This window comes from Perca flavescens, chromosome 8 (assembly GCF_004354835.1).
Source record: "Perca flavescens isolate YP-PL-M2 chromosome 8, PFLA_1.0, whole genome shotgun sequence".
NCBI classification, from domain to species: domain Eukaryota; kingdom Metazoa; phylum Chordata; class Actinopteri; order Perciformes; family Percidae; genus Perca; species Perca flavescens.
In genome coordinates this window covers 32945609-32962643 of record NC_041338.1, presented here as the reverse complement: position 1 = coordinate 32962643, position 17035 = coordinate 32945609, and the positions used below count along the sequence as shown (strand labels likewise).

Genomic DNA, 17035 nt, shown 5'->3' with positions numbered 1-17035 from the left:
TTGTTGGTTAAAGGCTGGTAAACAGCTGGTTAACATTACAGAGTTGAATCAAAACTATTTTTGAAACATTTGTTATCAGGAACCACAGTGGAACACACAGAAACTCCCCGACAAATGTATATAAAGTGATTCATAGGGATAAACGACTACATTTGTTACCTCACTCTGGAATTATATCTGTTATTGGAAATGTTTGAATCCCATCAACTGTACCAGCGACACAGCGCTATGCTCAAAATAGCTGCTACATGTTAAATACATGGAGGTTCCGGGAGAATAACCTGTCGATAGAAAAAATATTTATTTTTAATTATTTATTATGGGCAATCCCTCTCTACAAAGCTAACGTTAGCTCAGCTTTACTAAAATTTACTTGTTTGACTAGCATTAAACAGGGACAGGAAATCGCCTCTGTTGCTTGAAATTCCAGCAGATATCTTAGGTTTTGTGTTTACATATGTGGTACAGTATTTATTCAGTTTGGGAAATACTACGATCTATAGATATGAATACGTATCTATATATGTATATATCTATGCTACGATCTCTACAAAGCTAACGTTATTAGCTTGAGTTGGCTGGCTGACTAAACAGGGACCAGAAATTCTTTCTGTTGCTTGAAGTTGGCGACAAACTTTCTCTTTTGGGATGGAACACAATTTTACTGCGTGGTTTGCTATACTATTGTTACTACAGCCAAATGCACAGAATAGGCCAGGAATATTGTACTAGCTAGTGCCCTATATTTAGAATATAAAGGGCACTAGTACTAGCTAGTGTTTCGCGAATGTTCTCGTGTGCATCGCATAGCAACGATATTTCTTCAACAGAAATTGTAAGCGGAACAAAAAACATATGCACAATTCACTGTCGGAACTTAACAGTGTAACAGCGGAAGTAAACAGAAGACGGGCTGCTGTTTACGTTACCTGCAGGTAACCGTTCTCTTAATACATCCATGCAGGTAACAGGTTAGTAAGTTAGGGAGGTTAGTTCATCTGTAAAACTTGAATACGTGTAATTAAACAACAATGTCTTCAGTTGAGCATCTGAGACAGTTTGTCAACGAGCGACTGACGGCTGCTGCTGAAGAAATATTCGGAGTTTTAATAAATACTATCGTCAAGTACGAGGAAGAGATAACCCGTCAGCGCAGACGGTTGGACGTCGTTTGGAAACCTGAAATAAAATTACACAGGATCAAAGGTGAATACAATTTATTTTCATAGAAACTACAAAACAGAGATACGGATCATATAACGCCCTAAGTGTTTAACCCTCCTGTTGTCCTCGGGTCAAAGTTGACCCATTTTCAAAAAGAAAAGTCTATATCAGAAATGTGGGTTTCTTTCAACCAAATTGTCAAAAGAAATAACGTGGATGGCTCCCTACAACGCTCTTCACAAGTTGTATTCAATTTCATAGCATTTGAAAAAAACATTTAGTAAAGAACGTTAAAAAAAGTGACAAAAATGTCTGGAAAAGTTTAAAAAACGATGGCATAAAGGTCAAAAGGTGCAGAAAAAAAGTTTAAATTTTGACCCAGAAAAAAAACAACTGGTACTATTTTTCTCGCACGTCTGCATTTCTTTCTTTACCATCACACTGGCATCATATTGCTTTTATTTTCTGTCCCTCCAGAACTCCCACAGCAACATGTCTGTAAGGAGGAGGAGGAGGAGGAGGAGGGTGCGATTCAGGAGAGGAGCTCCAGTCTGGACCAGGAGGAGCCAAAGCCTCCCCAGATTAAACAGGAACAGGAGGGACTCTGCACCAGTCAGGAGGGAGAGCAGCTCACACTGAAGCAGGAGACTGACGTCTTAATGTTGACTCCTACTCACAGTGAAGATCAGACTCTGAACTGGGATCCTGATGACCCTCTCGGTGCAGCAGAGGAAGAGTCTGCAGTCAACATGCCAGTTATAGCCTCTGTGGTGTCCGAAGCACACAGTGACCCACAGCTCCGCTCTCACAACTCTCAGGAAGCTGAGAGCAAAAACCAGGGAGGAGGCGAGCATGGAGAGTCGGGATCAACTAGAAAAGCAGAGCCCAAACCAAATAGAAGACGTCACAAAAGCAACAGCCACACCAACAATGTCAACAACCCTAACTTGTTAAAGATTCACCGTAATACTGACACAGGTAAAACGTCTTTTAAATGTCACACATGTGGGAAAGATTTTAAGTCTAATTCACAACTTCAGACACACTTGAGAATCCACACAGGTGAGAAGCCGTTTTCTTGCAAAACATGTGGAAAAGCTTTTCGACTCAAAAGCGATTTGACAGTCCACATGAGAACCCACACAGGTGAGAAGTTGTTTACTTGTAAAACATGTGGGAAAGATTTCAAACAATCTTGTAACTTTTTGACCCACATGAGAATCCACACAGGTGAGAAGCCGTATCCTTGCAAAACGTGTGGGAAAGATTTCAGAAGTAACGGGGATTTGACAGTCCACATGAGAACCCACACTGGCGAGAGGCCGTATTCTTGCAAAACATGTGGGAAAGATTTCAGAACTACCAGTGCATTAACGATCCACATGAGAACCCACACAGGTGAGAAGCCGTATCCTTGCAAAACCTGTGGGAAAGATTTCAGAAGTTCAAGTGCATTAACGATCCACATGAGAACCCACACAGGCGAGAAGCCGTATTCTTGCAAAACATGCCGCAAAACTTTCAGATTCCATGGCGAGTTCACCGTTCACACGAGAACCCACACAGGCGAGCGGCCCTATCCTTGCAAAAAATGTGGGAGAGCTTTTAGGAACAATCGGGAATTGACAATCCACGTGAGAACCCACACTGGCGAGAAGCCCTACCTTTGCGCGACCTGCAAGAAAAGATTCAATACCATGTCGGACGTGAACAGGCACATGAGAACCCACACAGGGGAGAAGCCGTATCCTTGCAAGACCTGCAGGAAAAGATTCAACAACGCGTCCAACATGAAGACACACATGAGAACCCACACTGGCGACAAGCCGTACCTTTGCAAGACCTGCGAGAAAAGATTCAATTCTGTATCGGACTTGAGTAGGCACCTGATGACCCACACTGCCGAAAGGCCGTACCCTTGCAAGACCTGCGGGCAAAGATTCAGTCTCGTGTCGAACATGAAAAGGCACATGAGAACCCACTCGAGCGGTGACGGTTCGAGCACTCGAACCAAACGGTCACGGTGAACGAGTCCGTCACACGTCAGCATTGAACGGTAACGTAAGAGTACACACCGGTGAGAGGCCGTATTCTTTAAACGCCTTTGGGAAAAGATTGAACATCATACAGACAAATCAGTCCCTCCAGAAAAACGTGATTATGCGATCGCATAATTCAATGCATAATCAGCCAAAGTCCACATATTTATATGGAGGCCGCATTTTTTTTCAAATATGCCGCACTTTCGCTGCATAAATTGCCGATTTCTGCGCAAAATATGCGGGGCTTGCATGATTTCATAATCCCCACATTTTCGTTGCAAAAAAGTCACATATATCTTAGTAGAAATTTTAAAAATGTTGCGTTTATGCAGCCATTTTCCCATGTTGCCATGGGAACGTTATGAAGTGACGTAATTACGGGACATGAACATCATTGAAAAGCAGGGTGTTTCTCTTTTTCATCAAACCACAGTTTTTGCAAGTTCCCGCAATTTCATCGCATGAAATTGCATAAATATCCCACATATTCCATCGCATTTAAGAAAACGTGCTGCATAATCAAGGATTTTTTCCCACAACAATCACAAAAAAAAACTCTGGAAGGACTGACAAATGGTCTTCTATTTGAGGAGTGAGGAGCCACATGAATGCAGCACACCTCCTACCTGACAAAACAATCCATAAACAGGACAAGCCATCAACCCCTTCTGGATGAGGTTTCACCCACTAAAATTAATTTTTGTGATGGCAACCTCTCTGTCAAGTCAAACTGGAATAAAGACTCAAATCACAAGCAGCTGTTTAAAACGGACAATATTGTTGAAAAAAGGGGAGGTAACCTTTCTGCTTATGACCTGATAAGGAGAAGATTCCAGATCGGCCCATCTGAGCTTTCATTTTCTCAAAGGCAGAGCAGGATACCCAGGGCTCGGTTTACTCCTATCACCATTTCTAGCCACTGGGGGACCATAGGCAGGCTGGGGGAACGCATTAATGTTAAAAAACCTCATAAAGTGAAGTTTTCATGCCATTGGACCATTAAGTGTTTTATTCACACCAGTGGTCCCCTTGTGCCCGTGTCCCCAAAGCTAATGATAATAATAAGAATGTATACTTTATTAATCCTGCATGGGGAAATTACAATGTTTTCCCTTTGTTATTACACACATTACACACAGGCCTGAATTACACACACACGCTCAGTACCTATACGCACTAATGGAGAGATGTCAGTGTGAGGGGGGCTGCCCATGGAAAGGCGCCCCGAGCGGTTGGGGGTTCGGTGCCTTGCTCAAGAGCACCTTGGCAGTGCCCAGGAGGTGAACTGGCACCTCTCCAGCTACCAGTCCACCACTAGGGGTGGGGGAAAAAATTGATACAGTATAGTATCGCAATATTTTTCGTGGCAATACTGTATCGATACACAGGCGCCAAGTATCGATCTATTATTAGGCTATATATGTCTTGGTCAGTCTGTCTGCTTGACAATCCCATTATGCAGCAATACAATTGAAGTGAGATGAACAAACAGAGAAATGTATCTTTTTAGATAAAACAGAGGTTGACAAAGTTTCCTTTTTGGGGACATAATTTGAAATTGGGAAAAATTTGAAATTGGAAAAAAGGTAATAAATTGTAATATATCGCAGGATATTGCAATATGTTTAAAATCGCAATAATATCATATTGTAAGGCCTCTGGGGTTTCCCCCCCGGTTTCCCCCCCCCTATCCACCACCATACTTTGGTATGGGGACTTGAACCAGCAATCCTCCGGTTCCCAACCAAACTCCCCACTGACTGAGCTACTGCCACCCCCGATGTATAGTTGTATAGTAATGAAGTAGGACTACTGTACTTAAGTACTAAAAGGCGTATTTTAAGAGTATTTTTTTTCTCCTACTTCCACTTTTACTTCAGTACATATTTTCGATGAGTTTAATACTTTCACTCCGATACATTTTTTATGTGCTGCATCGTTACTCGTTAGGCGAAACATTTGAAATAATATAAACAATATGATATTAAACCTTTTGACCACTTTCTTTAATAACTACGTTACACAATACTTTTACTTTCAGTACTTGAGTAGTACATTTTAAAATAAACTACTTGCAATACTTAAGTACAACATTTTTTGGAATACTTCCACTTAAGTGTGGTGCTTAAAGAGCACTTCAACTTCTACTCAAGTCACTTTTTTGATAGAGTACTTTTACTGAAGTCTGGGTCTCTAGTACTTTATATATGTCTGCGTGTATGGGCGTTGCGTTTTAACCCAAACCTAACCCTAGCCTGTCTCAAATAAGACCCTCATCATTTGGGACACTCCGTTTTTGGAAAATAATTTGGGACGCTAAACTGTACTGTAACGGAGCGATGGGTGGAGGTAGTGTTTGGTAACTATTAAAAGTGCGTACTGCTTCTGGTTTTATAGCAAACCTGGTGAGATAAAGGGCTAATATGTATGTTATGTATGGTGTTGGTTTAAATCATTGCACTTTAAAAAGTTAAATAGTTATGATAAAATGTTTAATTACTACTTTTAGATATGTGAAAAAGTACTATAAAAATGATTTATATTGGGTTGAAAAATATGATTAAAAATGTGTATTTTCTATCTTTGTGTTTTAAAGGTTTTTCACCTGCTACTGTTATAAAAGACTAAGCTGTTGAACAGCTTAAGACAAATCAGGAATCCAAATGCCTTCCTTGGCTGAAGCAATAATTCAAATGGAACTGTCAATATTGAACTGCTGAAGTATGCCAAAATAAAAGGGGGGAAAAAAGGAAAAGAAGTGTTTGGTCACTGAGTGATGGGGTGGATGCATCAAATCCCTTTTCAAGTGGGGAATCTGCACAAAAATTAGAAGAGACTTGACTTTAATTGTTTATAAATCATTTCCCATTAAAACATGTCACAATATCTCATTGTAATGAAGTAGTACATCAACAACAATGACCTCAGGTTTGGTTAAAGTGACCTGCTTTTCCCTTTATTACTGTATTACTCCTATTTCTGTTCTCAATGATATTTCATTGAAACGATTGTAATCTCCAAAATCTTTGAAAAATCTTTTATTGCATTAAGTGAGTGCATGGTTCCTACAAATGCTTGTCCTGTTAAATGAATATTGTTTTTTACAACGTTCATTCACTACCTCAGCTATTTGAGTGGATAGAGAACTCTCTGAGGTTGAAGATGAAAAACTTAAATATAAATGATTGGCCTCTGAAATGAATAAATCCTCCTAGTAGCGTGGGTCACTAATGTTTTCATCCTGCCAGCCAGTAAATATACTAGTGTATATTGTCATGTGCTGTGGTTGATAATGTTGATAACTTTAATACTTGTATGCAAAATCATAATTTGTGAATGGGTTCAAATAAATCAAAATTTAAACACTCCCTTGATAATGTATTTTACACTCTATCATGAGTACAGTGCTTGAGTAAATACATTTTCCACTTTCAGGATTTGATGAGGACCTAAAATAAATGATAACCGAGCACAACCGTTATTCTTAGTTTAAATTAAAAAGGACTGTTACTGTTGCCTATTTTTGTATATATATATATAAATAGCATGCTTTGGACTGAAATTGCAAACATGAGAAAAAGGGCTAAATCTGGTGGTGGGGTGGGGGGGACTAGAAACTACAATTTTAACATGGGGCACTAAAAACCTGATATAAAATAATGCATTGTTTTATGCTATAATGGCAGTGTGATGGGTCTTAGTGTCTGTTGTTTGGCTAGTCTGCAATGATTCTCTATCTGCCCTGTACAGTCTTAAGATCAGGAACATCTAGTCGACAGGATTTGCTCTATGAAATCATGACAGCACATGCAGGAATAAGAAGACAAGGTATTAATATTGAATATATGTGGGTTCCTGCTCACATAATGAGAGGGTGGACAAGCTAGCCAAGCAAGCAGTTGTTAAATGATCAAAAACAGAAAGAAAGAGCATTGTGTGGAAATAAACAAAGTGGCAACAGCACTAGGAACAACGACAACAAAAGGGAAGACGTATACATTCATGTGAAAAAATGAGGACACCCATGCTAAAGTTGACTAAAAAGAGGAATAAAAAAATCATCTTTTGCAAATTGATCTTAATGCCTTGATTAAAAAAATTAGGAAAAATCCAACCTTTAAGGATAACAATTTTCTTTGTGAATGAATAATGCAGACGTGCCAACCTGTACGCATTTTGCGTAGTAGATACGCATTTTGACATCAAATACGGTGATACGATTTGTCACTTTAAACTACGCGAAAATCGGGTGACTGCATATGCTCTGAGTTCACTCGTTGACGTGTAGTAGCCGTCTCAGTCTAACTCTTGATGGTAGTAGGCAGTTAAAACTTATGGCTAAAACAGCGTAGCAGCCACGAGCATGCTGGGAAAAAGAGAAGAGTTCAACCAATCACAGCGTCGGGTCCCTTCCTCTAATGTCAAGCGGGGATATCGGCTAATATATAATATCTATATAATATATAATATCGGTAAAACGAAAGCATCAGATTCAAATGTTATTCCTTCCTCATTCCCGTTTAGTTTGGTTGGTTTCCCCCATATATCTATGGGTTTCCCCAAGGGAGGACGGTGCTTGCAAAGGTAAACTGATTTGATGTAGAAAGGTGAAATTGTGAAATGAATTAATTTACGTAGCCTACCTGTCAACTTTGGAGAAATATTATTAATTTATATTATTATTAATAAAGCCTTGCATTTATAAAGTCTTGGATTTCGTTACAAAGGTATTATATTTTGTTGCCTTTCCTATGATTAAGTTCATACCGTAACAAAAGTAACTGTTACTAATGTAGGCTAATTAAAAACTAACCGGAGCCCGTCGCTGGACGCACCGGACCGAGACACAAAATAAACAGGCCTCTGACCGGTACCGGGGGGGTTAGCGGTTAAACTGAGCGGAGGATGTGCGGAATGTGTCGGTGTCTGTCGGACCTTGGCTGGCCGCTCGGTGCCTTCAGACAAAGCTCAAGCTAACAGGCTAACGGCTTATTAGCTAGCCAAACACCGAGCAGTGACATCTGCAAAGAACGCCTCAATCTGCCCGGTGTGCGTAACAAACGGAGCGAGCAGCCGCCAGACTCTAACATCTGTTGATCCGTGCAGGACTTCACTGTGAGCGGACTGTTTAGAGACGATGTGACCGGCAGGTAACGTTAGCGGTTAGCTGCTACTGTAGCAGAGCTGCAAGGAAACGCTGAACTGAGCGGTGTGTTTCAGTGTTAAACACTGCTGCAGGTATTCATGCACGACTGTTGGTGGTGATTTCGAGAGGTGGAAGACTTACTCAGATCATGTATTGCAGTAAAAGTATAAAAAACAGTGTTGTAGTTAGAAATTACTTGTCAGTTACAAGTCCTGCATTCAACATCTTCCCTGTGTAATAGTACAAAAGTATTATCAAAATATACTTAAAGTACCAAAAGTAAAAGAGCTCATTATGGAGTGTAATTTATTTGATTGGATTATATTATGATCCAATTAATTGTATTAAATATGACTGATAATTTAACTTTAAATAAAATGTTTTATTTAATTCAAGTAGCCTACTTGAACATAATTATTTTCTAGGGTTTAAAATGTATACAGATTTGACATTTAATGGCACATTTATTCCGCGTGCGTGTCGACTTTGACAATAAATCCGTAAATTGCTACTCAAAAAAGTTTGTCAAGGTTGGCAGGTCTGATAATGCATCATAAATAAATAAACGTTCTTCCTTAAAACACAGGGGGCATAAGTGAGTACACCCCTATGTTAAATTTCCATAGAGGCAGGCAGATTTTTATTTTTAAAGGCCAGTTATTTCATGGATCCAGGATACTATGCATCCTGATAAAGTTCCCTTGGCTTTTAGAATTAAAATAGCCCCCCCATCATCACATACCCTTCACCATACCCCCAAATCATCACATACCCTTCACCATACCCCCAAATCATCACATACCCTTCACCATACCTAGAGATTGGAATGGGGTACTTTACATAAGATCATCTCTCAATGCAAATCAAACCAGCTATTAGGCTAACTGAAATAAAACCATGCCAATCTCTAGGTATGTGTCCTATTTTTTTCACATGACTGTATAACATCTAAAATAGTGTTGTAATGTAAGGAGAGGAGGAGGAAATAGGAAAAAGGAGACAGTCATCACCAGACTGAGAATTGGGCATACTTATTTAAATAGTACGCTTTTCATCATGCGGAAACATCCAACAGTAATAGATGTCAAAAACCAGAAACTGTGCAACATGTTTGAACTAAATGTAGGAAATATATGTTAGAGAGAAGGATCGTGATGGAGGGAGGGAGGGAGGGAATCAATGAGAAGCAGGACTGAGGGGAACTGGATTGGGAAACTTACTGGATTGTGGAGGAGGTGAACAAGGCAGGAAGGTATCTGAGAGGGCAGGAAGGTATCTGATTAGTTTATGAACGGTATCTGACTTGTTGGACACAATCTGAGTAACTAGCTGGAAACTGTAGGTGAGATGTGACCCCAGTAGCCGGCGGTAGTGCAACGCAATGGATGCAAACCACCGTTAAGCTGTAGTTCCAACGAGACAACCTGTAGGGGGACCGAAGAGGGGAAAGTTACATAGTGTTCCTTTAAAATACACAGAAGAAGAAGAAAAAAAGTAAACAGAAGACATTCGCGCTATCGTTACCTTATATACTGTCTATGATCGTTACCTACATGGATCGGCATCATGGATGTGATCGGCATTGATTAACTGAGTTCATTTAAGGAGGTTAGTTCATCTGTAAAACGTGTGTATACGTGTAATTAAACAACAATGTCTTCAGTTGAGCATCTGAGAGAGTTTGTCAACAAGTTTGTGACGGCTGCTGCTGCAGAAATATTCGGAGTTTTAAAAAATACTATCTTCGAGTACGAGAAAGAGATAACCCATCAGCGCAGACGGTTGGACGTCGTTTGGAAACCTGAAATAAAATTACACAGGATCAAAGGTGAATAAAACTTATTTTCATAGAAACTACAAAACAGAGATACGGATCATAAAACGCCCTAAGTGTTTAACCCTCCTGTTGTCCTCGGGTCAAAGTTGACCCATTTTCAAAAAGAAAAGTCTATATCAGAAATGTGGGTTTCTTTCAACCAAATTGTCAAAAGAAATAACGTGGATGGCTCCCTACAACGCTCTTCACAAGTTGTATTCAATTTCATAGCATTTGAAAAAAACATTTAGTAAAGAACGTTGAAACAAAGTGACAAAAATGTCTGGAAAAGTTTAAAAAACGATGGGATAAAGGTCAAAAGGTGCAGAAAAAACGTTGGGGGAAAAATGACCCAAAAAAAGGTGATTAAAAACCTCGGTGGAAAATCAACTAAAGTGTCGAAAAACACGTCCAAAACGTTGAAAAAAAAGTTAAAATTTTGACCCAGAAAAACAACAACTGGTACTATTTTTCTCGCACGTCTGCATGTCTTTCTTTACCATCACACTGGCATCATATTGCTTTTATTTTCTGTTCCTCCAGAACTCCCACAGCAACATGACTGTAAGGAGGAGGAGGAGGAGGAGGGTGCGATTCAGGAGAGGAGCTCCAGTCTGGACCAGGAGGAGCCAAAGCCTCCCCAGATTAAACAGGAACAGGAGGGACTCTGCACCAGTCAGGAGGGAGAGCAGCTCACACTGAAGCAGGAGACTGACGTCTTAATGTTGACTCCTACTCACAGTGAAGATCAGACTCTGAACTGGGATCCTGATGACCCTCTCGGTGCAGCAGAGGAAGAGTCTGCAGTCAACATGCCAGTTATAGCCTCTGTGGTGTCCGAAGCACACAGTGACCCACAGCTCCGCTCTCACAACTCTCAGGAAGCTGAGAAAATCACAACTCCAAAAGGAGGCGAGAAGAGAAGACGTGACAAAAGCAACAGTCAAACTATGAATGTCAACAACCCTAACTTGTTAAAGACTCACCGTAATACTGACACAGGTAAAACGTCTTTTAATTGTGACACATGTGGGAAAGGTTTTAAGTATAATTCACTATTGCAGAGACACGCGATGATCCACACGGATGAGAAGCCGTATTCTTGCCAAACGTGTGGAAAAGATTTCAGACATCACAGTCACTTGTTGGCCCACGTGAAAACCCACACGGGTGAGAAGCTGTATTCCTGCAAAACATGTGGGAGAGCTTTTATATGTAGTAGTGTACTGAAAAATCCACACGAGAATCCACACAGGCGAGAAGCCGTATTCTTGCAAAACGTGTGGGAAACATTTCAGAAGTAACGGGGATTTGACAGTCCACATGAGAACCCACACTGGCGAGAAGCCGTTCCCTTGCAAGACCTGCTGGAAAAGATTCAATTCCATGTCGGACACGAATAGGCACACGAGAACCCACGCAAGCGGTGACGGCCATTTGAATCAACACAAGTGAGGAGCCACGTGAATGCAGCACTTTTCTCAAACCTCATACCTGACAAAACAATCAATAAACAGGACAAAGGTTGTAGCCAGTCCCTCTCACCCCGGACACAAACTGGTTGAACCCCTCCCCCCTCTGGCGGGAGGCTGTACTCCATCAGGACCAAAACCTCCCGCCATTAAAAACAGTTTCATCCCCTCAGCAGTCAGCCTCACCAACAAGGCCCCGGGCCCCCACTGACATTGAACCTTAGACCTACATCCTGTCCTCTGCACAGTCTATATATCTTATTCCCAGTTATATATATTGTTCTTAAGATATATTATTTCTTTTCTTATTTGTCAAGCAATTTGATTATGTTTACATTCTTGTCTTTTCATAGTCATAGATAATATTTAATAATAAACTATTGCACTGTTCAATCTCTGCACTGTTCACTTTTGCACTACCACCATTGCACACACTCTACCATAGCACCTTATCATGGTCATTGCATCTCATGGTCAATCCATACCAGACCTTAAATTGTTAACTCTTTACATTTCTGTGAGTGATTTTTATGTATGTGAGATATATGTGTGTATGTGTTTTTGTTGTGGTATTGTTGTCTAAGCTACTGGATGCCTAAAATAATAAATTGAATTTGTATAGCGCTTTTAAAGGACTCAAAGTTGCTTTACAGGACGAGGTAGAAAACCAAACCAAGACAAGATTCAGGCACAGATGAAAAGGGAGGGGGGCGTGGGGCTACGGATAGGCAGAGGTGAAGAGATGATGTGGTGGCAAATTTTATTTTAACCATTATTGATTAAAGATTTTAACCATTTGCTTAAAGATTGTTTTAAACCTCCACAAAATGCTGTTCCTTCCTCGTAGACTCTTAAAGACCAGAGAGGGACAGCTGTAGCCATGAACTCTCAGCCTAGGACTTTTATTATTAAGAAACTCTAGCTTCTCATTTATTTAACTTTTTAGCAGACTTTTTAACCTTCTGCCTCCTGAGATGAACTGTTATTTAGGCTAATATCGAGAACAGAGAGCAGAGGGGAAGGTGAGGATGGTTTGACTTTTCGTGATGTCCTCTTTTCAAATATGGCCAGGCTAAAAGATAAAGTTAGAGGGGTGGCTTAAGAGAGGTTAGATTTTAGGTTAGAAATGCTCATTCAGTTGTACTGCATGTACCTGTGAATCTGTATTCTCATATTTTATAAATATAATTAATGCTCAAAGACCAGATTTTGGTTTAATTCTCAAACAGTCTTTATTCGTTTTCATTTTTATCATTGATATTTACTAAACTCTGCTGCTGCAAGAAAAGTTCTGGACAAGTTGGAGTCGTTTGATGTTGGTAGAGCTGATGCCGAGGAGAAGTGAGTTGCAGAATAAAGTATCTATCCATCTATCTATATCTTTTTTGCACATCCCTCTACTTTTTTGGACATCCTGCACTAAATGTGCAGCCTTTTTGTCTTCTTCTTCTTAGTGTTAAATAGTTATACGTATGTATGTATGTGTTATTTGTTTATGTATTTATTGTCTGATTATTATAACTTCTTTTATGTATGCACCGTCATCAACCAAAGCAAATTCCTAGTAGGTGCTACTTACTTGGCAAGAAATCTATTTCTGATTCAGATTCTGAAACAATCAAATCTTCTGGATGAGGTTTGGCCCACAAAAAGGATTTTTTATAATAGCAACATATCTGCAATAATTTCCCATTAAAAAGAGGTCACAATATCTCATTGTAATGAAGTAGTGCATCAACAACAATTACATCAGGGTTTGTTAAATTAACCTAGTGTACATTGTCATGCACTGTGGTTGGTAATGTTGATACCTTTAATGATTGTGTGCAAAATCATCTTGTAAAGTACTTGGTGGCCTTGTTATGTAAAAGATGTTATTAAATAATTGTGTAGCCTAAGCATACAGTTTATTGGTTTAAGCCCAAAGACTGGATGCTAGAAAAATATAAATTGTTACATTGAAAGTAATACTTATGGTTATCAGATACCTAATTATTCATTACCAATGATTCCACTTCAATAAGGATCCAAAGGAACAAATAACATGAATGTATAAAAATTATATTAAAATGAACGGTTTTGATCTTGTTGTGGGCGTGGCTTGATGAGCCAGATGGCTCGTGCGGGGTTACAAAAGCTTGGCAGCAGAGCGGCTCCGCATTTATAATATTACCTGGGGTTAGCAATGAAGAACACTTTCATATCGGATAACGTTACATAAAAGGTAAAAGGTAAGGTAGTTAAAAGGTAAGTTTATACACAGCTTTTCATAAATTTATGTTTTTTTCCAGATTAATTTAGCTAATAAGGTGAGATACTCAAACCGAGACGAGCTAGCTAGCTAGCTAATGCAACAACGACACCTAACGTTAGCTAGTTAACGTCGACGGCCTGTGTTTTATCACTAGCTAGCTAAATTACTTACGAAAAATATTTCCTGCTCTGTTGAGTGAATTTTAACCAGATACAAATTTCTTTTTAGTAACGGTAACGTTAGTGGCAGTTTAGAAAATGAACGTTAAGTTAGCTTAATGCTAGCAAAGTTCACATACCGTGAGTGAGAGGCAATGATGCATTAAGAGGTGAGAGGCTGCGTAGGCCAAATTTGAAAAGGCTAACGTTTTTTGTTTTTGTTGAAAAGGCTAACCTTACTTCATTTTCGCATAACATTAAGTTATATTGCTAGCTAGTGTTAGCTTTACAGGTGTTGTGCCGAAAAGACCCCCCTGTCGGAATTCGCCCCCTTACCTTTTTATTTTTTTTTTTTTTACCTGAACTAAGGTCAGTCGATTTGGTGCCTAAACCTAAAACTTTAGCTAACTGTTGTCGCCGCACGACAGTCCCTTATTCCCTGTTGAAATTGGGTCAGAGCTGACTGTTGTAACGTTACATATCATTGTTGAATCTGATATCCTGAACTTTTTTCCCCCGACAAAATCATATGGGTGTTAGTTGACTTAAAATGTCTTTGGTGAAGAGAGTCCTAGGAAATAGGAATAACCGTATAATACTTTAGATAGGTGTTCCTTTACAAGTAAAACGCAGGAGTGTGTGCAGTGTGTTAACTATGTATGTGACCACTGGGTGGCAACACACACACACACACACACACACACACACACACACACACACACACACACACACACACACACACACACACACACACACACACACACACACACTGTACAGACTGTTAAGTTGATCCCAGGTCAACTTGCCCATTGTTGACTGAAACAATTTACCAAGAATGAATTTATCAAGCAAGTTGATCTCACAGACTTTAATCTCCTTTACGAGTAACTAATTTATTTGGAATATTCCAGTCTATGTCTTCATCACCTTCAGTTAAGTGTACTTGATGGAAAAACCTATAGAAAATTGTAACAATCGTCCAGCATGAATCAGATCTCTTAAAGACTGCTGAATGTGGGAAGGCGTGGCTATTCCCTCGCTAACCTGTCCAATGAAATACTACTTTGGTAGAGTGAGGATTACAGTGTGGGGTCAAAGGCCACGCTAGCTTAGTGGGAAAACACTATCTTGCAAATGTGAAACAATGATATCCCCCTGTTTTGTGTGTTCAGTTAATCCTCGTGTGTGTGTGTGTGTGTGTGTGTGTGTGTGTGTGTGTGTGTGTGTGTGTGTGTGTGTGTGTGTGTGTGTGTGTGTGTGTGTGTGTGTGTGTGTGTGAGAGACATGGTGTGTTCTGCTCAGCAGGAGGAGCTGCAGCAGTCTCTCTCTGGCGCTCACCGAAGCCACAGATTGTCTAATTAGATTAAGCGAGGCTTTCCTCAGATAATCATTTAGCCAGCTCGTGTTTTTTTCCTCCGATGGAGCGCTGCTTGTGGCTGTGAGCTCGCTGAAGGTCAAACTGATTTTCTGAACAACAGGCCAGTTGTGGGAGTAAATTGTGGTCTTGTAGCAGGTCTGCCGGCTGAGGAGCTGTGGTCGGGTTATGGGCTGTTTCTGGAGTTGTGAGTGTGACACTGCTCAGAGTAATCGGACGGCCACTAATACCTGCTGCTGCTAACAGGAGACGATGGGGGAAGTTTCTGTAAGTAAAGCCTTTTCTTCTCCTCAGTGCTGCAGTACTGAAGTGACAAATATGTTTGTTTTGTTTTTTATCAGAGGTGACTGGCTTTGCATAGTGTTTTTGTCAAAAAGTCTGAATGTGTTAGTGTGTAGTGCCGGCTGCTTTCAGTCTACTCAACTGCTTCGCACAGCTATAGTTTGTGTCATGCACTTCTGTGATGACTAGTTCATTAATACCTGATCCAAAGAGAGTTCTTCCTATTTAAATCTAAATGATCATGTTGCAGTTTGTCTAATGTGAAGATTTATAGCCCTTTCCCTTTGGGTTGAAAACACAAATGAAGCTCCAGTTTTGTACAGTGAGCAGCAAAGCTCTATCCACCAATTTTACCAGATGACTTCTGTTCAGCCTGACCCCCCCACCCCCAGTAGCTCTTTTTTTTTCCCCTCTACATCCTTAAACAGGCTCTTGCTCAGATTAAGCCTCGGCTGACTGATTGACACAGATTACAGGTGAAGGCACGGAGGTCACAACCTGTGAGGAACAAATATAAAGGCTTTCAGATCACACACCAGCAGGCGCAATACTCTACACCACACACAGATATGTATCCAGTCTGTTCAAAGTCAATCAACAATTAAAATGTACAGATTATGTTTGTGTTAACTAAGTAACCACCACCACCCATACAGCTGGTTACTGTTGTTGATAACGCAATGAGAAAATTTAACGAGCACAACGTTTGATTTACGATTCGGATTGATCTGGAGATTTCAAAACTGAACAAACTTTAACTGTTTAAATAGGTTTCACCCTCCTGCTGGGCCAAACAAAGAGATTATTTTATTGACTATTCTGTCTATTAAATTTGTTCTCTTTCATTATTCCCAGAGCTAGAGTTGGTTGTCATGCTAGGAAGGGTAAAGTATCGATCGTGAAATTGTTATTTTGTTTTCACATGACGCATTCTCCTTCAGTCTTTTCCAAGATAAAATCAGTTTTTCAATTCAACAAAATTAGGTCACATTAAACACTGACTTTTAAAGAATTTAAAGTCCTGTCGAACGTCTTTCTTAAAGATAGAATATGTAATATTTCTTTAAATTTTTTTTTTTTTTTTTTTTTTTTTTTTTTTTTTAAACGACCATACCTATGTTATATATTTTTATGAGTTGTGTTCTTACACTATCCCAAATGTTTCCACCAAATGTCAAACTCAGATAAATCTGTTATTTTATTTTCAGACACAGAGCATTTCCTTGACGTCAGTGGCGTCATATAACCTCTCACCTTCTAGTTACTCGTAACTTCTGTCAGAACATGGCAACATGTTCAGGAGTAATTGTAAATCATACCATGTCA

General features: G+C 39.8%; 2 protein-coding genes across 5 annotated transcripts in view; both read left to right on the top strand.

The window, feature by feature from the left end:
* The first annotated feature begins 891 nt into the window (after positions 1-891).
* LOC114559940 (zinc finger protein 883) lies at positions 892-11999 on the top strand. 2 transcript variants are annotated; one of them, XM_028584994.1, is made up of 3 exons: positions 892-1206; positions 1642-2142; positions 10712-11999. In XM_028584994.1, exons 1-3 carry the CDS (start codon positions 1032-1034, stop codon positions 11470-11472), a joined length of 1437 nt encoding a protein of 478 aa, XP_028440795.1. In that variant the 5' UTR covers positions 892-1031; the 3' UTR covers positions 11473-11999. The 2 variants fall into 2 exon arrangements, with proteins under 2 accessions (XP_028440795.1, XP_028440794.1); XM_028584993.1 differs by lacking the exon at positions 10712-11999 and having other exon boundaries at positions 1642-3371.
* A 1755-nt stretch (positions 12000-13754) lies between these two features.
* LOC114559813 (plasma membrane calcium-transporting ATPase 1) overlaps positions 13755-17035 on the top strand; it is a 49726-nt gene continuing 46445 nt past the window's right edge. The window contains exons 1-2 of one of the 3 annotated variants that reach the window (XM_028584746.1): positions 13755-13871; positions 15566-15694. The gene's annotated coding sequence lies outside the window, so the exon portion shown is untranslated. Of the gene's footprint in view, positions 13872-15562; positions 15695-17035 lie in introns of all 3 variants that reach the window. The other 2 variants (XM_028584743.1, XM_028584745.1) reach the window with 2 other exon arrangements.